The sequence below is a fragment of the Apostichopus japonicus genome, chromosome 13 (assembly GCF_037975245.1).
Source record: "Apostichopus japonicus isolate 1M-3 chromosome 13, ASM3797524v1, whole genome shotgun sequence".
NCBI classification, from domain to species: Eukaryota; Metazoa; Echinodermata; class Holothuroidea; order Aspidochirotida; family Stichopodidae; genus Apostichopus; species Apostichopus japonicus.
Window position 1 is genome coordinate 11669272 of NC_092573.1, and position 13782 is coordinate 11683053.

General features: G+C 35.4%; 1 protein-coding gene across 1 annotated transcript in view; it reads left to right on the forward strand.

Annotated features, from left to right (window-relative positions):
• LOC139979053 (uncharacterized) overlaps nt 1-13782 on the forward strand; it is a 35587-nt gene that overhangs the window by 3716 nt on the left and 18089 nt on the right. Inside the window, exons 2-10 of the mRNA XM_071989696.1 lie at nt 6668-6871; nt 7700-7783; nt 8382-8536; nt 9755-9808; nt 10421-10490; nt 11586-11630; nt 11967-12166; nt 12619-12702; nt 13362-13461. Of these exons, the coding sequence (XP_071845797.1) occupies nt 6685-6871; nt 7700-7783; nt 8382-8536; nt 9755-9808; nt 10421-10490; nt 11586-11630; nt 11967-12166; nt 12619-12702; nt 13362-13461 (979 nt within the window). The 5' untranslated portion in view covers nt 6668-6684. The remainder of the gene's footprint in view (nt 1-6667; nt 6872-7699; nt 7784-8381; nt 8537-9754; nt 9809-10420; nt 10491-11585; nt 11631-11966; nt 12167-12618; nt 12703-13361; nt 13462-13782) is intronic.

Consider the following 13782-nt stretch of genomic DNA (forward strand, 5'->3'; position numbering starts at 1 on the left):
CCTCTCCTATAGGGTCCTTGATGGGACTTGAGTGTCCCTCCTGATCCTTTTCTTCTACTAAACTAAACTATATTTCATATAGCTTGAAGTCTCCCAGCCACAGAAACATTCTTCAGGACTGAAAACAGAAGTTTGATTTTCTTGCACCAGTCTTATCTAAGACACTTTCAAAGACTAAAATAATGTTACTATTTACCTTTTAACCCTAGGAATTTGCTCACACAATCATGACAATATGTTACCTTTTTCACAATATTTTGGCCTAATTCCCGGAGAGCATCAAAGGCAGTGAAAAATTCAGACAAAAACATAAAGTGTCCAATATTGTCTTTATTTTCAAAACACAAAAAACCAAAACATAAATCGGATGCATCATGTGCGAGCAAATGTCTGTTGAGATGCTACTGTACTGTAAACCTCAATATATATGTGATATTGAAAAGCAATCTTGCCTTCACTTTGTGAAAATGTTTTGCTAGACCAAGTACTGTACAGTCATAGATTCAAGTACAGGTTATACTTCTTAAATTATGTATGTTCAGCAGCAGGCTCTGCTATGGAAAATTTGATAGATAGAGATAGAGATAGTATAGCACTGCAGAGCCATGAACAGTCATGTCACATGGCCTCATGTTTATATATTTTTTTTCTGGGCCCTTTCCATATTTTCCTGGGCCTCCTAATGGACCCCAGGCCCAGAAGACCTTACTGACCATGCATCTGTACCAGTGTGACTATACCAGCCTGCTAAGACATCTGGGTAGAGAGAAGATAATAATGACAGCACTTGCATACATGTGTGTTCAATCTTTGTAAAATATATAATTTGTGGAAAAGACAAAAAGAAAAAGATCAAATTAGGAGGCGCAAAAATGAAATTCATCATAAACACAATACACTGCAGGGTCACAAATGAATCAAAGCTGTAAATGACATTTGATTAAAGTTAAATCCTTTCTCTTTCTTATCGAATGCTGAGAAATTGAGAATTTTCGAAATTCAGATAATCTTTAGCAGCATTTCAAAACTTGTGTGAGCAGTACCTTTTTCCAAGGAATAATTTCTCCAGTAACGCACCTGCGAAATGGATCTATGCAAAATGGTCAAGTTGCATATATACAAACTATGCCAAACTACTACGCAATATTTGGAGGATAAATTATTCCCAGACATCAAGTTTAGTCTGGTCATTGCCTCACAAATTGCTATACAAGTTTGGTTTAGGTAGAGCAAGTTACTTTATACCATTAAATGTACACAGTGAAGAACTGTGGGATTGTACAAACTAATAATAATAATAATAATAATAATACAGTGGATTTATATAGCACCTAATCAGAACTAGGAAGTGGCTGCTCGAGGTACTTTTACAAAACAAGTCAATCACAATCAAAAGAACAAACTGTCAAGAAATTAGTCTTGTGCACAGAATCGTACAGTTGTTATAATAGCACAGTTTCAAAAGATTACAGGACCTCAAAATTACTGTGGAATGCAAATCACAAACACTAAAGCCTACTGTAGAATATGCTGTATTGTATATGTTTACAAATGATCTGAATGAATGGTAAAAATATTTCTACATAAATTTGCCTCCAATTGAACTTAACTGAATGAGCAAACAGAAAGAAAAAATGGGAAAACACGAAAAGGGAGAAAAGGAAGGACCTCTTATCTATAGGCCTACAGCATATATACTGTACCTACTTTACAGTAGGTAAGTGGATTGTTTAGAATTTATTTTGTCTGAACAATTGTACTGAGTTTTAGTTACCTAGATACGACTGTGGGCCCCTCCCCTTCCCCGAGCAAACCTGTGTGAGCTTGAAGGAGGAAATAAAATTGTAAAACAGAATGAATAAAAAAAGGACACAAAAAGGGGACCCCCCCTTAAAAAAACAAAACAAGACAAATGGTTTGGATCTCTGAGCAAGTTCAATAACATCCAGAGTGGTGATTTTGTAATGCAAATATCAGGGGTGTAGCTTGTTTTTTTTGGTTTGGAGGGAGGGGGGGAAAAGTCAAATTTCTGTCCCCATTTCAGGCACATGCAGCGGTAGATTGCCATCCTCGGGGAGGGGTATAAGGGGAGGCGAGTGTCCCCCTTTTTGAAAATTTTTGCTCTTCGAAAAGGGCTTAGATGCAAAATGGTGCTATCATTTCTCATTTTTAACCACATTGGTGTACTTAAATTTTCCTTTTTTGGTACAAAAACTTTACCAATTTTGGAAAAAATCTGAAAAAATAATGTGCCAGCCTGCACGTTCGAAAAACATCCGGTTATATCACATATTTAAAAAAATATATGTAAAAATGGGGGAGGGGTGGTGGGGGGAGGCACTCGGGCTACATCAAGTCCTGGCAAATATACTGTACAGTCATGGTAGTGGGAGTGCTCACACTGTTTTCTATTGTGAAATCTTACTTTGTGCTTTTTTTTTTCTTTTGGCTATTTCAGAAAAATATTGAGCGCATGATTTGATATAAAATTTTCCAACCAGGTGTGATAAATTTCAATATGTAAGTTTTAAGGCTTCTTTGTTTATGTTAGTCTCTTCATTATCACACCTTTATTTCCTCTTCTGAGGAGAATATTATATAAATAGAATATTATTTCTTGTTCTTAATAGTCGCCAATAGTTATCAATATGACTGATTTTTTTTTTTAGGTCTGCAAAAGTCTGTTATTCCAAAGCTGAAATCTTGTTATTTCTCATGGCAATAATTTCTTTGGTGTCGTATACTATCTATAGAAGCACTCTTGTGGTTTTTCTCTCTTCTGTGTCCGGTTTGATCAAGTCAGAGAAAGCATTCCATATACAACACAGAACAAACAATATCTGGTGTAATGCATACAAAGTACTCCTTGAGCGATTACTCAATATTACAGTGCTGGGTGTGGACATACATTTGGTAGCCCGTTGTGTCAAGAGATTATCGTTGTTACCGGTGAGTATGTATACTGCAGGCTTCATTCCAGACAGTGAATAATGATATCAAACATTTGCAGGATGGGGCTCTCAGTGGCACACGTATACACATCCGGATATAATTCCAAGACATGCCTTCTGATAGAGTCTTGCAGTACGTGAGCATCTGGGTAGATTGAAATTATACAAAATATCCTGAAGGACTTTTTAAGGTAGTAACTATATATGTAGTATATAACTATATTTGTAGTTATATGACAATGTAGTAATTATTGTATGTACAGTACAGTGGAAAAACTTCCTAGTTGGATAATTGGCCGTTCAAGATGCAGTAAGTCCAGTTTGAGCACAGAAAGACAAAAAAGTCATTATTTCAAAGTTGAGCTAATTGTCACTTCCAAATCTGATACAAAACATGTGTAATTATCTTTCCTTCCACAAAGGGGACAGGACATGGCGCCCCTCAACCTTCAACCCCTTCCCCTGTATACCTAAACAACCTGACCTCCTTCCTTATTTCTTAAAAGGTGAAATATAGTAATCTGAAGTCCATTATCGATAGCTAAGCCATTAATTGTGTTGTGATATGGTTTCTGTCAGGGTCGATCTGCATGCATTCTGAAAAATAATTGAGTTAAAGATGGAAATTAAATGAAAGACTGTGAGCTAAGAGTGCATCCAATACGTCATCTGTCTTATTTAATTCCATTTTTTTGAATCTACGTATTGGCTGCTGGTTCTGCTTTATCCTGAACAGAATCAACCCACTCACACACATTATGTTCAACTTACAGTACGTTACCACACCACTGTAGTTAAACTTTGGCTGACATCATTACATTTACATTACAGCAAGGACTCCTTTTGAACTGTCCACAATGCCCCTTTCTTTTGCAGTCTCCAAGCAACAGAAGTTTTGACAGTGCTGAGAAAAGAACACAATTTGCAAATGGTTCAAATTTGCAAAGACAGCAGCAAACACTAGGAATTTCTATACTGTAACATATACTTTGTTCAATGGTTTATGTTCTTGGCTAGAGGTTTATAGCTAGTACATGACAAACATTTTTCAGTCATGAATACCTTCCGTGGGATAAAGCATGCATACAACGCATTCAAAGGACACCACTCTTGTGGGCACATGCAGCTTTACTCTACTGTACATATTACTGTGTATATTACTGTACTCATTACTGTACACATCACTATACAGTATACAGTACACATTACAGTATACATTACTGTAAATATTACTGTACACATTACTGTACATATTACTGTACACATTACTGTACATATTACTCTACACATTACTGTACATATTACTCTACATATTACTCTACTTGACAGTGCATATTTCAATAGTATTTTTCAATATGATGCAGTAGCCCAACTACTGTGAAATTAGGTATAAACTGAGCTTCTTCCTCACCATCACAACATTCTCAATTTGGTACAATTTGTACAATAATATTACTGTACATATTACTATACACATTACTGTACATATTACTGAACATACTGTATTACTGTTCATATTACTGAACACATTACTGTTCATATTAATGTACACATTACTGTTCATATTAATGTACATATTACTGAACACATTACTGTTCATATTACTATGTATATATTACTGTACATATTACTATGCACATTACTGTACATATTACTGTACACATTACTGTACACATTACTCTACATATTACTCTACCTACTTGACAGTGCATATTTGAATAGTATTTTTCAATATGATACAGTAGCCCAAATACAGTACTGTGAAAATTAGGTATCTACTGAGCTTTCTTCCCGATCACCACCACACCATTCACATTTCGGTTCCCAAAAAATGAAAATAACATTCTGGAATCTAAAATTGTGGAAGGTTGACAGGTAAATATATCATGCATAGTGGGTATAACTGTACCCTCTTCATAAATTGAGTTTTAAATCGTTGCGTGTACAGTAAGTTGCCTGTGTGGTCATACAGTACAAGGTATGCCTCAGTAATAAGTTTATAGACCTACTTGTTTCTATAACTACGAAACTGAATTGATATTTTTTTTGTGACTTAAGTCGGAAATATTAGAATCTTTTTGTTGTAGCTACAGTGCTTACTTTTAAAGGATGAACACATCATAAAAGGTTGTTTTTCAGGTGGGATATTTTTTGGTATTGTCTCGATTTGTTTGTTAAGAGGTTAAATAAGAGACAAAAGGTACTGTAATAATTACAAAACCAGGGTGGCACGGCCTGGCTTGCCCGGTATTATTACTGTAGTATCACCGTTCTTAACGGTTGGTCGAACAGTCGTTTCTTTATTGTGGTTAAATGCTTGTAGTCTTTAAGATCAGAAAGAGTTTTGTATAGAATAAATGACTTGCAGTTATGAAGTCATACAAATATGAGATTAATTTTAATTGATTTTCTGAAATTTGAAAGTTTTGAGCTAAATGAATATATAGTTCAGTCTAGATAGAGTTAATGTACATAAAAACTATATCACAGTTTACTGTAGAGCTGAACTTCACAATTAGCCTACTGGGCATTAAGGTATCTGGCATTTAAAGGCATTGAAGACTCGCCCCAAACCGCGTGCCTCGCTCTGAAATAGTTAACTTTCCGTGGCTTGCAAGTGACATTTTTTTCTTGTCGCTACAAAATGCAGACAGTAATGTAACGTGATACCTTGTTATCTTTTATCTAGACCTAAGATGTCCATCGCTGCTATGTACACTGTGTTGTGGGTATTGACCGTATTGCTGTATGTACTGACTGTACACTAGTGTCTAATTACCGACGGTAGCAAGTAGTGTGTGTATTTTCTGGGATCGATGGTGGTGTCTTACACTTCCATTACACCTCATTAGAAACTAGGTCAGATTACCGGCATTAGAGTCTTCACACCCTTTAACAGATCTAAATTTTACATTACTGTTTCGACATGCAGTATAGTCTAAACAATATATTTTGATACTAATGTACATGTACAAAACAAGATGATACACTGTTTATCATGGTTCAACGTCTGTACTGTAGTCCCAAGGCTGGCCCTTTCGCCCCGAGATTGGAGCTGATTAAATATCATCATTTATAATGTAAACACAATCTCTGCCTAGGCCTAAAATTGTACCGTTCTTGCTTTTTTTGAAAGCATAAATTCTCAAAAGGATGCACCAGAAGATGACCACAGAGTCATTGATTTACTGGCGGTTGCTGAATCACTGGGTACATTTATTTTTACTGTCAGGGAGCTGACACCAAGTATTAATTTGCTCTTGCAGGCGTTTGAGTAATGTTTTGAAAATTAAAGAAAACTGTTACTCTGTTAGTAAACATTGACAGCTAGACATGGTGATCATGGGTTATGGTTTCGATTGGACTTTGCATTCTGAACAAGAATATTATATTTGGAATCAACGCAATTTACTTATACTTACTTACAGTACTACAGTATATGTACTTAGAATTAATTTGATGAAGTAAATCTAGAAGTATTTCTTATTAATATTTTGATAAATTGTTATCCCAGTTTGACTGATATAATGTACTTTGGAAGCTTTATAGTGGCAAAATATTTAATCAAAAAGTTGTCTTTAATTGGAAGGCCAAAAATATATATGTGTTAAGAATTTTGATGTCCATGCATGTGGAAGTTAAATTCTCTAAAATTAAATAGGCAGCATAAATTTCCCATTTTATATCTCCTGTTATTGTTTTCTTTGTTCCTTCAGTTGTTCTTGCCACTACGATGAACTCGCAGTACTCTCCAGTTCATCGTAACCTGTTTACATTGCTCATTGGCTTACATCTCGGCCTGCAGGCGGCTGCAGCCTCCGAGCTGCAGGAGACACCACTGAGGGCAGTTGTCGAACCAGTGTCAAGCTTTACCTGTAAACTTATGGGGAATGATACCTGTGACACTGCAGATATATTCTGTAAGTACTGCTGCTTCTATGATCTTCTATGAATTTATGGTTGAATATTAAGTTTATGTTTAACTATTTATGGTTATAATTAACTATTTATGGTTATAATTAACTATTAAGTGCTTCTGCACTGAGCAGGACTACCCTAATTAAAGATAACAATAATAAAAATATAAAAAATATTAAAAATTAGTGCATGAGATATCGTTACAAGATATTTCTCAGAGTTACTGTATATGGCCACCGTTCATCCTTATCACCTTACATTACTGTCTGCATTTTGTAGCGACAAGAAAAAAACTTCACTTGCAAGCAAACGGAAAGCTAACTTTTTCAGAGGGCGACACACGGTTTGGGGCAAGCCTTCAATGCTTTTAAGGGTTATACATAACCTAATCTACCATAAGCTAGTGGAAATTAGTGTACAGCAGTTACAATATGAGGTTAAACAATAACCTAATCTACCATAAGCTAGTGGAAAGTAGTATGTACAGCAGTTACATTATTAGGTTATACAGTAACCTAATGTAAGGCAGGGATTTAGGTGAACTAATGTCAGGTTAGCGTGGGCACCTTACACGGTAGGCATCACACACTAATCTGCCGCAAGTGAGTGGAACTTAGTGTACAGCAGTTACAACATTTTACAACCTTGCACATGTATGCAAGTTATGCTAATAAATATTACCCTGTGCAAACCAAATTGTAACTTGTATGCAAACTTCACCCAAAGATTGGCCAAACGATTTGAAAAGTTGGATATACTGGTACTTAATTGTGTCATAGCTTATATTTAACACTTTTTAAAAATTATTTTTGGGCTTAATTCTTTCACAGCTAACATAACATCTATAAAAGGCTACAGAAGTACAGATGTTCGTAGCCTGAACACAACCTTTATGTGGCAAGATGTTGCAACAGGTAAGACAAATATTGTAATTTGTCACGTAACCCTACAGTACTGTACTAGCCCTGTGTCAAAGTATGAGCCCAAACTGTTCATGTCTGCCTGGAAAATACAATAAATATTAGTGGCACAATTCCCTAAAATTACATATCCTATAAATATTGTAGAGGTGAAGCCCCAAAAGGTTTCCATGTTACGTTTTAAAAAAATATTATTATATATTATAAAGTTGAATTTTGCCTATTATTCAATCTCCCAATTTTTGTTTCGGATGGAACAAAAATTTGTGAATTTACCGAATCTTTACCGCTGTGAAAGGCAGTTTCAGTACATAGGTCTACCTCTCTTAAAAAAACAGTCAGTTGGATATCCTACATCACATGATGAGGTTCTACATCCTTCTCATATGTATGTGTGTATGTATGTATTTTAGATCCTCCTGCAAGCAGGAACTCGCGAAGAAGCCATCATTGGCTTATCAAAGCCGCAAGCTGACCGAAGTCAGTCTCTTACATTCATATTTAACGTCCATGATTATGAATTGTCAATTGTCAACAACTCTGTAACTGGACGACATACATTACGACATACATATCACCTTGACTTTGTCAGATCTCTCATATGAAGTGGCCCTATTGAAAACTTATTTGCATTCCGGTAAAACTGGCCAACCGGCATATGCGAGCAGTCTCTGCCTACCGAAGACATGTCGGTCTATAGTGGAGGATAAAGACAGGTGCAGCTACATAGAGAAATGGTACAACACAGTAAGTATATACTGAAGTTAAATCTTCCTCGGGTGTGTAACCATTGTAGGTTTTGATTCCCTGTCGGATGCAAAATGAATCTAGTGCAATAGTGATGGGATGTGTGTCTGTATGTGCATGACACTGTGGCTTGTTCACACAATATACAATAATATTTAATAATATTTGAGTTTGATATAGCGCTTTACACCAGCGATAGGTCTCAAAGCACTTTACAGACGTTATATGACCCCCTGGTCAATGATAACCTGTCCCAGAGACAATCCCTCCAGTCGATAGCAGTTATATACTGCGCCCAATGACAAGTTACCTCGCAGGTACCCATTTAACTCCCTGGGTGGAGATAGGCAAGTGAGATAAAGCATCTTGCCCAAGGACACAACGTAACGAACTAGGCATGAATCGGACCAGCAATCCTTGGATCACAAGTCCGACGCCATAGCCAATTGGCCAGCACGCTATGATATGTGAACTCATTTCATACTTGGAATGTGGAAACAACTTAATGGTTTCGTGACTGAAAATTGTATGCTGCATTGTTCCAAGGTCATTTGAGGTCAACACAGGTCAAAGTCTGGAAAATCTCGTAATGAATGAAATTAATTAACTCAAAAGTAAAACTTGGATGAACTTTTACACTTGATACATGGATCCACCTTTGTATTCAAAGTATAAGAACTATCAGTACAGAGTTTACTTTTTAATAATAAATCTTTTCATCTCCTGTAAAATATAACAATTTATGAATCACTAATTATAAGCCTGTTGACATTCTGTTAAATTTGTTTTTTTAATGTATTTTTTTAGAAGTATTTATGTATAGTTGTGTAATATTTGTTTTCTTTAAGAGTCACTTAGTTTCAGTCAACTTTGACTTCAGAACTAGGTTAGTTAACATCTTTAGTGTTTTCTTCTATTGATCAGTAAAAAATTAGTGCTCAAAGTTTTTATAGCACTTTTGATAGCTCTGAACATTCCCTTAACAAAGTTCTATGTTTCACCTGTGTACACCTGTGTAAAAAAAACCTGCTATACATGTTTACACTTGTACAGCAATTTGCCCGTTTTACGTAGCATTTTGCGAGGCGATACCAGATAAATTATTCTCTGTTGATGTTTTCAATTTGAAGTCTGGTGTATAATACTTGTTTTTAATATTAAGGTGATGACCCTATATGGCATCATGGGTAATAATTAAATTTTTACTTTCCCCTGAAGTCTACAAAACGCATTACACTGGAGGCACCATATTCATTTGGATATCATCTGCTCGTAAGTAAAATTCATTTCAATTTAAACATCTTTTATGAATTTTAAGAAGAAGCATTTTCATGATAATTCCAAGTGCGTGTGTGTGCATGCCATGTAGCTATTTGGTCATATATACATATATATACATATATATATATATATATATATATATATATTTATATATATATATATATATATATATATATATATACTGTATTTATATGTTGATACTAGATGAGACTAGTGGAACACTAGTAGTTGTAACTCGGAGTTTCACGCGTTATAGCGATCTTCAGACAACTCTCAACATATATTCCGCTCTGTCCAATGGACATAGAGCACTCTGCGCCAAGATAGACGCCAACCTACTCTACTGTATATATATATATATATATATATATATATACACACACACACACACTAATTTCTTGTTAGTTTGACAAAATATGTGACAGTCTTCAGTGTGAAGCCACCGGCAAGGTACTGCACAGTGCCGTTAAACTGGATTTTACATAGATGGAGGAAAGTCTCTAAATGAAAAAGAACGCTGTCAGTTGTTTTTTCGAAATTTGCAACAATCTTATTACAAAATATTATCCATACACCACTTTTTGTTTTATTTTCCTGACACAGATACGTCCTTGGAATAGAACCACTGGTGTTTACATGTGTGGTATCTTCCAGGGAGCCTTTGACTATGAAGGTAGGATTTGGGTTTAACGAATAAACCTTGCAATTACATTGTTTCTTTTTCTCAGGATAAACAAGTCCTTTTATTGCAGGATGAAGATAATATATATATATATATCTATATATCTCTATATATATATTTAAAATGAACTTAATTCAAGAATTTTATGACAAATATTCATGTAAGTCTGGTACCAATATTCATATTTTTAAAGTCACCAGTTATTTTTGATACTGTGTTTAAAAGACATCATCATTTTTTTTTCTGCCTCCTCATAGGATGTTGTCAGCTGAAATTTTGTCATTTACACAATCATCGTTCTTAGCGTCATGAATATATTCTTTAATATACCCCAAATCATGAGAGAGTCAAAGTATTTAGCTTCCTGTTAAAGACAATTAGCTAAATATAATTGAATATTCAGCTGTATGTCTGGAAATATATGGAGAGTCATATAAAACTTTGAGGAACTTTTGATGACTTTTAGGAAGTTTATCATGCACATATTATATCCATTTCATTTAACAGAGTTCTGTTCAAAGCATCTCTTTTGAGATCCTGGCTGTAGGATTCATAAATGATTTCTTCGAAGTGGTTAGCACCATGGTTGATCTCTAGCCTAAGGCAAAATATGTCACCCAACCAGCTTTGTTCGATACAGGTGGCAATAGCCTACAGTAGATTAACAACCTTCCTCGAACCTCAGGAAATGTGTTCTTTTGTTCCTGGAAATGCACTTTCTATAGGATTTATCCTTTACAATTAAGCCCAACTGCGGTAATAATGTTGTGGTTTCACCATCTGGTTTATTTTCATACTAGCTCCGCTCTTTCCCTCAGGATTTCTGAGTTGAGATGAATTCCAATTTTTCGTTAATACTCTGTGGTACTCCATGGTACGTACTTTCTCCATGGCATAGTACGTTACTCATTGGTACAAAGACTGGCAGGACAATTTACAGCCAAAAAACAACAAACAGTGCAGTGAAGCTAAAAGTTACGTTTATTTGGGTGAATGAAATTGGTAATAATCAGCTGTTTCAATAGCTTTTCAAATTGTTCAATCTTAAGATTTATATCTATCATTTTTCAATTATCTTTTCACCAGAGTGTTTGCCAGCCACACATGATGAGGACTTTTGCAGACAGCAAGGTAAAATAATTTGTGACTCACTTGTTCGAATCCTGGTTCGATCACTGGTTTGAATCCTGTTTTATAAAAAAAAAAAAAAATCTTTGCTCTGTTCTGTTGTATATATGGGGGATGGGACAACATAATAAAAAACATATTTTGTTTTATAGAATAATTTACAGAAAATGAATAGTACAATAAGGGGGCCTAGGGAAATAAATTGTCCCCATGGCCTGACCACCCTCTGTTAGGGACTGCCTCCCTTCTCCATCCTCAAGTTTGCTAATTCTTTCTCATAATTAATCTCTTTTTTTCTTACCTTGTTTTTTTTTTATACTTTGACCCATTTATTTGCAGAGATTGAGTTAGCTTCAGCCGTGGTCGATCTGGAAGCTGAAGTTTCTTGGAAAGGGGATGGAAATGTATCGGTACTTGTAACCTGGGCTGAACCACTCCAGATTAATGTGATTGATAACGAGACCATCTCGATATTCTTCGTTAGCATCAACCCTGCTGGCAAGGATGAAAAAATGTTCTTTCAAGTGCAATATGAAAGGGTATGATTTCAAAGATGTAATATTTAAAGTTTGTTTTCATCCATCCATCCATCCATCCATCTGTCTGTCTGTCCATCCATTTGTGCAGTTCCTCCATCTGTCTGTCTGTCTGTCTGTCTGTCTGTCTGTCTGTCCAGCCATCCATCCATTCGTCCATCTGTCCGTCATTGGCCTAAATATTAAACATTGGCTTTATAAATCTTTATAATTCAATGAAAGCCTTTCTTCCAATCCCATACAAACAACGGAACATCCATGAGCATCCAACACCACTTTCCCTGTTTACCCTTTTCTTTTGTCTAAATTGTTTCAATGCACTGTAAAAACATGTCATATATATATATTTAGATGTGACATAATTAAACCTGTATTCTGTCCAGATTTATCCTCTTGGTCTAACTCATTCTGATACGGTTAATGTTTCTTCGTTATCTGTAACGATTATCTTTCAGAGGGATCCAAGAAGGATCTATAGTCTGGAAATAGAGTTGAATCCGTTACCGTGGACCACACAACTTTTAACGTATGAAGTGTGGGTAAGTCTTAACACAAATATTTATAAATTATGTTTCTTTATTGTGTTTTACCATGCAGAGAGCCTGATTGATAAATGTAAACTTTCAAATAGCTTTTGCTAAATATATATACTACAGAATATTGTACTTTGTTGATAGTGAGGATGAGGAGAAAAGGGTGTGCGGGGAAGGGGCGGGAAGGGGGGGGGCAGGATTTACGTCTTTGAAGAATTTCCAGTATTTTGCAATATGAAGGGTCTTGGAGAGTCCTTAACTCGTATGCTAACACATACGAAAGCCAACTAATGGTCAAATATGAAGCAGAAATTCTATTAATGTGGGACTTTCGAAATTTCAGAGTAGCCCAAGCCTTTTGGATGGAAAGAGAAAATGTATTCTTATGACACAGCAAGTTGATTTTTTTTCCTTTTTTATTCTTCTTGTGTGCATGGCAACTTATCTTTTGGGAATGAGTTTCACTGTTACATCAGGCATGTGCCTGAACATGGTTTTTAGTCTTTCATACTCAAGTTTTTAGTTTTATATAAAACATGGTGTTTAGTCTTTATACTCAATTCTAACTCATTTTCAAGCCTAATTATTGATATAAATATAGAAGTGTACAAACCTTCATTTTTTAAAGTTAATTTCTGCTTTCATATGTACTTTTGTCTTTAAAGGTAAGACCTCTGTTCCAACCTTCAAGCCATGGCAAGGAAGTGGCCATTGTAAGGTTCAACTTGACACGCTATATGAATAACAGCGAGAGTGAAACTACAGGTAATACCCTACAGACCCCTGTCCTATCCTGTACTATCCTGTACTATACTATACTGTACTGTACTATACTGTACTATGCTGTACTATACTATACTATATTATACAGCACCTACTTATATTCCGGCCATTTGATTGGTCAATTGCTCGTTGATTGCATGCAAAATCCGCTCTATTGCACTCTATGAAATAGAACCATGTGTTGTACTTTTTTGATAGCACTTTTTTCAATGGTAAGAGAGCAGAGAAACCTGTCTGTTCAAAACAATCTGTTGCATGAGTGCATTTTACATCCAATTATATCCAAATTTGAAGGTGTTGAAT